An 11,213-nucleotide genomic window follows, 5' to 3' on the forward strand; every position below is an offset into this window, starting at 1 on the left:
AATTCTAGCACTCAAGTGGTAAAGACAAGAGGATCAGAAGTTCAAATGTCCACTTAGTGTGTTTAAAGGCAGGTTGGGCTCATGGGAACCTGTTTTCAAAACATGGGGGTAAGAAAGTGGCTGGTGGCACATGAAGACAGACAGAGATAGAGTCAGAGATGGGCATAAACTAAAGAATGTGAGAATGAGATTATTTTTGACATTTCTCTAGTTATGGTAGTGTCTATGTCCTTTCTGTTTATATCTGAGTTTTGAAAGACTTGAATTGTTAGGGCATGCAGTTATTGTCTACAGAAAAGCGGAGAATGTCTTGGTATAGAAAGAAACCCATACATGTGCTGTTAGAACTCTGTAATAAAGACTCCAGCTGCATATATAGAAGAATATGGCCTTATTTGGGATCAATGGGAGGGGAGGTCCTTGGTCCTGTGAAGGCCTGACACTCCATAGGGGAATGCTAGGGTGGATAGGCTAGTGTTAGGTTAGTGGGTGGGTGGGGGAGCACCCTCAGAAAGGTAGTTGTTGGCTGATTGGATAGGATGTTTGTGGAGGGGAAATTGAGAAGGGGGATAACATTTGAAATGTAAGTAAATAAAACAACCAATACAAAAATAATAATAAATAAATAAAACCCTGTGTAATAAGCAGAAAGGCAAGATTGCGCTTGTCATCATCTCAGTCTTCATGTGTATATGTGCTTATACCCATAAAGGTCAGGAGTAGATGTACAGTCTCTATGTCTAACTAGCAGGATGTCCTGTATAAACTGGTGATGATAGTGCATGCTTGTAGTTCTAGCACTTTAGCGGTGGAGACAAGAGGTTCAAAAAGTTCAGATGTCCACTTAGTTGTTTAAAGTTTTAGGTGATTATGAGCTATTTGACTGGGTTTATGAAGTGAAGTTGTGTCTCCTGGAAGAGCAGTGAGTGCCATTTGCCACCGAGACTTCTATGCATCTAACCATCTGTGTGTTTTAAAAGCAAAATAATTATTCTTAAATGTATAAGTGTCTTACCTTCATGTATGACTGGACATTATATTTGTGTTTGGTACCTGAAGAGGCCAGAAGACGGCATTTAATCCCTTTGGATTGTAGTTGGAGGTGGTGTGAGTCACCATGTGGATTACTGGAATCAAACTTGGGTCCTCTGGAAGAGCATTCAGTGCTCTTAAAACCAAAGCCATCAGTCTTAGAGTTTCTATTCCTGCACAAAACATCATGACCAAGAAGCAAGTTGTGGAGGAAAGGGTTTATTCAGCTTACACTTCCACACTGCTGTTGATCATCAAAGGAAGTCAGGACTTGAACTCAAGCAGGTCAGGAAGCAGGAGTTGATGTAGAGACCATGGAGTGATGTTACTTATTAGCTTTTTTTTTCTTATAGAACCCAGAACTACAAGCTCAGGGATGGCACCACCCACAATGGGTTCTCCCAACCTTGATCACTAATTGAGGAAATGGCTTACAGCTGGATCTCATGGAGGCATTTTCTCAAGGGAGGCTCCTTTCTCTGTGTTAACTCTAACTTGTGTCAAGTTGACACACAAAACCAGCCAGTACACCATCCTCCTAGCCCCCATTCCTCCCTATTCTTTTTTAGAGTGAGTGGTCTGGGAGGGTAGTGTCTCAGTGGTCAAGAACAGGTACAGCTTTGTTGAAAAGGACTTGAATTTGATTGCCAAAGCCCATGTCAGGTTGTTCACAACTGTTTGTAAAGTCAAATTAGAACCAAATTCAAAGAGCTAGAACACAGATGCCTGGGCCAGAGATTGACAGGACTGAAATCACATGATCCACAGATCAACGGTGGAAGAACATTAACATTTTTATGTTTCTAAGAACTCCAGTTGGGCTGGAGAGTTGGCTTAGCATTTAAAAGCACTGGCTGTTCTTTGAGAAGATCTAGGTTCAATTCCCAGCACCCACATTCTGACTCACGACTACCTGTAACTCCAGTTTCTAGGGATCCAGTGCTTTCTTCTGGCCTCTGAGGACACTAGGCATGTATGTGATATAAGTACAAACAACTATAAGGAAATATTCCATACAGAAAAAAATAGAACAAAATAAAATGATTCTAATTCGATCACATTTGCATGGCCTCTGGGAATCTTAAAAAACCTCAAGTTTCGATGACAAGATTGGTTTCAGCTTTATTGTTCCTCTCAGGGTTTCCTTAAGTCTATGCTGACAGCCAAGTACCTTAGTACCACAAGAAGAATGTAGGAGTAGCCATCAGAAGGAGACCTCAGCTGGTGGTAAGTTGTGTTCCAACAACTGAAAACTTATTTTTTGAATGGCTGTTATATATGATGGACACTTCCTAAAATCCTGTGACGAGAGGTGTGGGATCATCTTTACTTTCATCAGATGCTGAGTTCTTGACTTAGAATATGTGAAGAACAGAAACATTTGAAGGTATTGGGAAGTGTGTCAGTACACAAGTGCGTGCCTTTTAAGAACTGAGTTGAAGACACTTTTAAAAAGTCAAGTGAAGGAGTCTGATCTTTGTGCTTTTTATATATTCAGTCATTAAGCTATAAAGGTAACCAGGGAGGTGTTTTATGTATCTTTTTTTAACTTAAAGCATACAAAAAGTCTAATTTAGGAAAAAAGAAGAGGGTTTTATTGGTAATGTGCCATGGGAGGTATCCTGATAAGAACTGGGATCTTTGGGTTTGGCTGTCTAGAGTCCACATCCATGAAGGTGGAAATTTGGTGCAGTCCCAAAGACCCAAGTCAATATGGAGTGAATTAATGAGACAGTATGAGGTAAAAAATAAAGTATAAAGAATATTTACAAGTCTTAGGATTGAGCTGTGAGTTCTTTACACAAAAGAAGCCTGTTTAATGAAACAGAGCTTATCACATTCTCTTTCTTCTTTCCCCTTCTTGCCTCCATTCTCAACTGAATTTAATGTTTCTCATACACTAGTTAGATGCTGTGCTGATGATCATCATGCTTCTCACTGGGAGATCCTAAGCAGGTGGTCTACCACTGAATCACACTCCTGGACCCTCAGTACTAAGGAATTCTAGGCAGATGCTTTAATGTTGAGCTACATTCCCGGCATTCAATTTACACACACACACACATACACACACACACACACACACACACACACACACACACACACACACGATATATACATATTTTTTATACATACGAGTATTTTTCCCAAATGTGTGTCTGTTTGCCGTGTGCTTGCTTGGTGCATGAGAAAGCCAGCAAAGACCATTCGATCCCCTGGAATTGAAATTACAAATAGTTATAAGCCTACATGACAATATTGGAATCTCAACTGAGATCTACAGGAAGAGCAGGCAATGACCTTAATTTCTGAATAATCTTCTAGTCTCCTTTTACTTTTCATTGTGTAGACTCGTTCCCAGAAAATTATCAAACTGGAACTTTTCCTGTAACAGAGGCAAGGTTTGAATATGCAGTTCTCATCTTGGCCTCCAAAAACAGTTGAGACTATTGGTGTCAGAGAGGGGCAGGTTTGGCTGGTTCTTGAAGGCAGACAACATGGAAAATGTTATTTTAATGAGAATGCTCTACTGAAAAGTGTATCCTGGTGTTTTTTATTTGTTTGTTTATTTGTACAGTTGTTTGTTATTTTGTTGTTTTGTCTTTTGATTTTGTCTCATTTTTTTTGTTTATTTAGCTTTAGGATTGTTCCCCCCAACCCCACTCTTGGCTTGGAAGAAAAGAGGAGAAAAAAACTCAAGAGACAAATTTCTGGGAGGGTGTGAGACATATACTAGCCTGTGGAGAGGCCATTTGAAATGAATGACAACTCATAATGACCCCCAGTTGATAACCACTTCTAGAGTATAACATTTCCTGGGCTCTACAATCAAATCAAAATTCTTTTTATTTTGTGTGTGTGTGATCCACATGGTTGCACCTGTGCACACCCATGTTTCTGCTCTTGTAAATGTGTATATCACAAGCCTCTGAATATGGTACATGTAGCAGCTTTGAGTGAAGGCAGCTGTTTCAGTAAAAAGTACCCCAGAAATTGTCACCATTTTTTTAAGAACTCTGAGAATGGTAGAGGAAATTTTATAGTTTGAGAAGCTGTCAAAGGGAGCCTATTCTAGGACTTGAGACAATTATAGTTGATGGCTGTGGACAATCTGAAGTAGCCACATATCACACACCTAGGATTAAAAGAAACCTAAATTCACATTATACTGGAGTCACTAGCCAACAAATTGCCAGATCTTCAGATTCATATCTTGCCTCAGCTTCAGTAAGAGACCATATGTCTCATATGTCAGCAAATAAGGTGGATGGTCAATTGAAACAACAGACACTGGCTCGTGACATACACATGTACAAGAGCAGAAACATGGGCGTGCACAGGTGTAACCATGGGGATAATTTTAATTTGATTGTAGAGCCCAGGATTTTATACTATAGAAGTGGCTATCAGCTGTGGGTCATTACGAATGACAGAGGATATTTGTCATCTCTAGATATTTTGGTTATCATAGGTGGACAAGAATTGTTCCTAGAATCTACTATGTGAGGTCAAAGCACTGCTAAGCATCCTATGGTGTACAGGACTCTACCACAACCAACTACAATTAAGTACTGACAGATATCAACAGTGCTAGGGTAGAGAAATCCTGAATATTATTACACAATGTCCTGGTTAGGATCTTGGTGAAAAAATGGGTGAGAAAAAGAAAGAAGAAACTGCTATGAGAAACAAAGGAGAAAAATCACCATCGCATCACTATATGACTATATCATTTGGGTAGTCAGCTAATGAGGCAGGTTCATGTCAAATGAGCCACATTAGTGACACAAATTTGGAAGCTCTGGAATTAGTGAAACTAGGGTTCCAATCATTGTCACTATTGACAAAAAAAAAAACCCACCAAAAACAAAAACAAAAACAAAAACAAAAAAAACTTGCCAAAATCTTTGAGTATGGGTTTGGCTTGATAAAACAGTGATGTTGCTGTTTCTCAATATTTCCATGAGAATTAAAGGTGAGCAGCTTATGGCATGTGCTGTGTGACTTTTCCTGGGGACACATGACACATGTCTATTCACCCCAGAGACATAATAATTAAGTGTAACTTTGTGAACTGATGCCTTCTAGCATGTCTTTGTAATTTCATCTTTCTGAAAGGTAAAGCAGAAGGTTAGGAGGATAAGGTCAGCTGAGTTATATAGCTAGACCCTTTCTCAACCACACATCAAACAATCAACCAATCAACCAAAGAAGTGGTCAGTATTACTGTTCCTTTCTAAAGATCGATTGATAAGTCTAAAACTTTTATGGTGTTACAAAATTACTCTATACTTTATGCAAGTACATTTTAAGGCAAGATTAAGTAATAATTGGTATAGTGTCTTTCTGCACTTTTATTTTATTATATTGCAGGAAATTGAGCATTAAGTTGCTTGCATACAACATACATGTGCAACCATTAAGCCCATGTCCCATGTCCTCAGTGGCGTCCATATGCAAGTAGGTGTTTTTCCTTTAAGCCATGTCCCATTCCTTCACAGGAGATTCTAGAAAAGCACTCTATTACTGATAAAACAACCTCAGGCCAATAAATAAATTTGAAAAGATAGTATGTATACAGATTTTGTAGGGCACATACTACAGAATAAAAAATATTTCAAGTTTCCTGAACTTGACTATATTTCAAGATTTTTGTTGTTCAGAGTTAGAAAAGCAACCAAGAAGCTCCCTGAGGACTTCTCCCCATTGTGGTATCAGCCAGAATTGACCCTGTGTGGATGACGCTAGTGCTACTTTAGGAAGCAGTGAGGATTCAAGATACTCTCTAGCCTGTTCAGGATTTACATTCAAAAGTGGATGGAGAGACAACTTCCATGAACATAACTGTGATTTGTTTAGCAGAGAAAAAGTGATCAGCTTCTGATGTGGAGGGTATAGGGCACATTCAGCAACATTTGTCACATGTGGTATGGTAGGAAGATTCAGATACATCTAGATTAAAATTTGTCACATTACATAGCTTTCAGGATTATATTTCTTCTTATCCTCATTCTAGTCTTATAAAAATGAGCAATTGTACCTGCCCGTTCTGCTGTTCCACTCGGGTCAAGGTCTAGCAAGATCGAGAGTGGGGATAGAGGGGCAAGAGACATGAACAATGGAGACAAGACAGAGAGTCTGATCAAGTCTCTTTTATTGAAAGGAAATCCTGGGTATTTATACCCTTTACCACGTACCTTGCCACCGTGGACAAGCAGGGGAACACAGATGAAGGCACTTTGCCACATGCCTTGAAGCACGGACACCATGTGTGCCTTGCATCTGGGGGCATTAAACAACAAAACAAGATATGTTAGAAAAACAAGATGTTTATCAGAGTGTGCTCAGCTGTTGTAGGCTGTTGAAACAAGTCTCTTGTCAGGGTATATGGCCTGAGATGGCTGCAAAGATGATAGCCACTTTCTGCTAGGAGTCGGCTCCCAACAGGTCCCCCCTTTTAAATTTTTTGAAAAGGAAAGGCTGGGAAAACTTACGGAAACCCTGCCTGCCTTAGGCTGGAACAAAGGACCCCAGCCTCCCTTTCTTATCTTTGGATACTCAACAGCCATTGGTTGAGCTCCTGTCTTAGGATGATGAGGCCTCCCAGTTAGGGGCAAGGGTCTTGAGGTGTTCTCTTACCTGTCATTGACTATCCTGCTTAGTGTGTAAGTTAGGGGTTAATCCTCATCAGTCTTGGTGACAAAGGTTTCAGAGTCCCCTACTTCTAGCCTGTAATAACGGACCTGCATGGATTTCATTTGAATAGCGTCTATCTGTTGTCATATAAAAGCCATCAGTCTGTTGAATAGCATGAACCCAAGAGACAAGAAACTTAGCAATGTCTAAATAGTTGGTGCAAAAGCAACACTCTTTTTAAAGGGTAGCACACAACTCCCTCTGTTGGAGAAGTTAAAGGTCTAAGCCTTGTACCCACAAATTTTGAATATAAGAAATATATCACTGAAACCCTTGAATTTGCATCAGCTTAGTAACAATTATACAGATTTCTACCAATAGATTATGGCTGTGTAATCAATTTTAGCTCTTCCTCCCTGTTCCAATAAAACCATTACTTTTCCCTAGAAAGACAGCCTAATATTAACCATCTCAGTCCCCAAGTCCAGGGAATTGGGGCACCGATTCTTCATTAACATCTTCAAGCTGAATATGGACATTGAGATATTAGAAGAGGGATGAGAGGAAGGGTAAATTGATAAGCCTCTGATGTCTGTCTTAACTGCATCCAGCTGGAAGCCCAGGACATCAGTAGACATGCACGTGACAAGAATATTCATTCAACAAGGCTGTATATTCTGTAAAATACAAATCTCAAAACAAATTTTGGTATCAAGATAATTATTTTGTTTGATTCTCTGGAATCTAGTCTTCTGGAGGCCTACCTCTGTCATGTCTGATCCATATAATTCTGGAAGATATAACTACTACCTTAATGACCTCTTCAGAAAACACATAGAAAAACCTTTTTCCCCAAATTTGCCTATCCTCGAGCTAAAAACCAGAAAAGCCTTTACATTGACTTTTTATTCAGAGGAAAAATATAACTACACAACTCAGGATCACACCCATTTTAAAGGTTAAATCAATCCAATATAACTGACCAACACTATCTTTCTGTTGAGCTCTCAGCCTAGAGCAACCTTCTATTTATATATTTATCTGTTTGCCTCTCTTGACTCAGAGCAGCCTGCAATTTACTCCTCAAGTCTTTAAAGCCTTTTTCATCTGTTCCTGCTGACTTATTTCTTGCCTCATTTTCGTTACTATGATCTACTGGTCTTGACGTGTATGATCTACAGGTTCCCTCGATGATCACTTTGTTTCAGTCAAAATTCCAAGCACATTAAATACAGAATGCATGGTCTTTCAGGGGAAGTTCACAAACTCCACTAAAATTTGTTAGTAATTTTCCACTAACCCACATAACAGTAAACTGTGCAGTAATGCATACTCTTTGTATACCAAAGTGTGAGAAACTTCACCTCAGTCAGTTACTGGATTGAATATAGAGATGGTACCTACCTGTTAGTATATCCAGCTGAGTCTAGAATGTTCTTTCTTGTTTAAACATTCTTTATGCTTGCAGTTCTGGTCTTTCTACTGTATATGAAAGCAAGACACCAAGAAGCATAACAAAAAACCACACTAATACATTATCAAAAGGTCTGAATGTGCTCTTAGTTTTGTTATGCTATGCTTTGAACTGTGGTGGTTTTAACCTCTTTCTGGGTAAAATTTCAAGAAGATCAATACTCAAAAACAGCATTTGGTCTACCACAAGTTCAAACCATAAAGGGTCACTGCATTTCCATATGTTCATGACTCGCTTCATAAATCTTCACAAAAATATCTTTGAAATCTATAGTGCTGAGTTCAATGGACTGCTATTCATTCTTTAGGTCATCCTGCTGAATATCTCTTTGTCTGTCTGTCTGTCTGTCTGTCTGTCTGTCTGAGTCTGTGCATCTGTTTGTCTTTCCCTCTGTGCCTTTTACTCTTTCTCCAGAATGTACAGTTCATTACTTTGCTAAAAAAAAACTTTTTGATTAAGTCTTGACATCTTTCCACAGAATTATTTTTCTTGTGAACATGAGAACTGATAAAAAGTCTTCACTGAAGGATAGTCTACTACGTCTATTGATTTCCTTCAAGTTGCACTAAACACCTTTTACTCATATTTTGCTCTTTCACCATTAGTTCAGTATCAGTGCTGAGACATGTGGGCTTATCATTATTTTTTATAATTAGTCTAAACCCAAGAATAATTTTAAGAATGTGATGAATGTAGAGAACTATACTACCCCCAAAAACATGCAGTACGTGCTAATTTTGAAATACTACTGGGTAAATGGCTCTCCTATAGTGGCAGGTGATGTACAGTCTAAATAAGTGTCATGTAAGATGGAGTCACATATATGAGAAATGTTTGTTTCTGAAAAATTTCAGGTTCAGACAAAATGGAAACCAACTACTCTGACCTTCTGAATGGCTCAGAAGTGATCGTCTATGATTCTCCCATCTCCAGAGTTCTGTGGATCCTCTCGATGGTGGTTGTCTCCGTCACTGTTTTTCTTGGTGTGCTGGGCAACGGACTAGTGATCTGGGTCACTGGATTCCGGATGGCAAAAACGGTCACTACTGTATTTTACCTGAATCTAGCTTTGGCTGACTTCTGTTTCACAGCAACTCTACCATTCCTCCTTGCCTCAATGGCTATGAAACAAAAATGGCCTTTTGGCTGGTTCCTGTGTAAATTTGTTCACATTGTGGTAAACATAAACCTATTTGGAAGTATCTTCCTAATTACTGCCATTGCCTTGGACCGCTGTATTTGTGTCCTGCGTCCAGTCTGGGCTCAGAATCACCGCACTGTGAGCCTGGCTAGGAGGGTGGTTGTTGGGCCCTGGATTTTTGCTCTGATTCTCTCCTTTCCCCCTTCCCTCTTCTTGACTACAGTTAGAGATCCTAGAGGAGATGTGTACTGTGCATTCAACTTTGCATCCTGGGCTTACACTGATGAAGAAATGTTGAACATAGCTATCACTTTTTTAACAGCTACAGGGATCATCACATTTGTTATTGGCTTCAGCATGCCCATGTCTATCATTGCCATCTGTTATGGACTCATCGCTGTCAAGATCCACAGAAGATCCCTTATTAATTCCAGCCGTGCATTACGAGTGCTTAAAACAGTTGTGGCTTCCTTCTTTACCTGTTGGTTTCCTTTTCAACTTGTGGCCCTTTTAGGCACAATCTGGTTGAAAGAAAGATTGTTTAGTGATGGCTACACAATTCTTGACATGTTGTTTCACCCAACCAGCTCATTGGCCTACTTCAATAGTTGCCTCAATCCAATACTCTATGTTTTCATGGGCCAGGACTTCCGAGAGACACTGATTCATTCCCTGCCTTCTATTCTTGAGAGAGCCCTGAGTGAGGACTCTGGTCAGACCAGTGATAGAGCCACCAGTTCTGCTTCGCTTTCTGAAGACATTGAGATGAAGGCAATATGAAGATTGGTATAGGGGATACTTTTTGTCCCACCTCAGTTCCATTCCACTTTTGTCTTACCTTATGTTGTGCCCTAGAGCATTGCTAATCAGGAAAGGTACTTCTGTGTCTCCTGAATTTAGGAAATGAAATAAAAGTCAAAGTTATTATTGTTGTTCTTTTGGGTGCTTTTAAAAACTAAATCTATATAGTCTGAGGTAAAACTAAGTTAACAATATAGTACAAGATTCAAAAAGAGTAATGCATATTTGCATGAATTAGATAAGACAGTATATATTAAAATTATTCTGTTTCAGGGGCCAGGGAGATAGTTCAATGGTTTATAAAGATTTCTGCTTTAGTAAAGTACCTGGGTTTAGTTGCAATAACTCAGAGCATTCAAATTACAATTGCTAGTAATTCCATCTCTAGAGGATTCAATGGCTCTGGCCTCAGGAAGCATTTATACTCATATGTATATACTGTCCTATTACAAACAAATAACTATATATAAAATAAAGCATTAAAATCCTTTTCATTAACAGGTAAGTTTTTGGTGGGCATCCCTATAAACTTAGCATTTGGCAGGCAGAAGCAGGAGAGATTAATTCAAGACTAGTCTCTAAATTAAAGTGTTGTGGTTTTCAGGGAAACAGATGTAACTGGAGATAGTAACACTAAATTAATTAAATGAGGCACATCTATTATATGCTATCTTTCCATTGACATTCTTTAATTATATATAGAAAAACAGAATCATACTTGTGTATGTGTGTGGATATGTATGTGTGTCTGTGTGCATTTGTGTCTGTGTGTGTTTCTGTTTGTGTGTGTATGTATTTAAGTAAGCGGGTGTAGGGAGACAAAGGAGATTAAGAGGAGTGAGATTGAGTGAGAAAGTGAGGTAAGCGTTTGAACTGGAAACAAGCAATTAATGTACACAAGTACATAATTTTAAAATTTAAAAATACACAAAACTATAACAGAAAAGATGAAGAAACAAAGAAAAAAGAGGTAGTAGAAAATATTTGACCATGTCTTCTGGTCTTTGATTTATCTAGACACAATGTACATCACTTAGACCCTTGGCACTAGTGATGGTCCTCTGAGACTATCTTGAAGATGTTTAGCATCTTCATTTTTCATAGAAGCATCCAGCTCGGTTTTTGGGT

General features: G+C 38.9%; 1 protein-coding gene across 1 annotated transcript; it reads left to right on the forward strand.

The window, feature by feature from the left end:
* Window positions 1–2,227: 2,227 nt before the first annotated feature.
* LOC114620391 (formyl peptide receptor 2-like) lies at window positions 2,228–10,129 on the forward strand. The gene is made up of 2 exons (XM_028766479.1): window positions 2,228–2,259; window positions 8,998–10,129. Exon 2 carries the CDS (start codon window positions 9,009–9,011, stop codon window positions 10,062–10,064), a length of 1,056 nt encoding a protein of 351 aa, XP_028622312.1. The 5' UTR covers window positions 2,228–2,259; window positions 8,998–9,008; the 3' UTR covers window positions 10,065–10,129.
* Window positions 10,130–11,213: the final 1,084 nt, after the last annotated feature.

Source organism: Grammomys surdaster, unplaced genomic scaffold, assembly GCF_004785775.1.
Source record: "Grammomys surdaster isolate TR1022 unplaced genomic scaffold, NIH_TR_1.0 168, whole genome shotgun sequence".
Lineage (NCBI taxonomy): Eukaryota > Metazoa > Chordata > Mammalia > Rodentia > Muridae > Grammomys > Grammomys surdaster.

Coding starts and splice junctions, on each gene's coding strand:
- LOC114620391 (XM_028766479.1), top strand. CDS start 9,009: ATGGAAACCAACTACTCTGACCTTCTGAATGGCTCAGAAGTGATCGTC.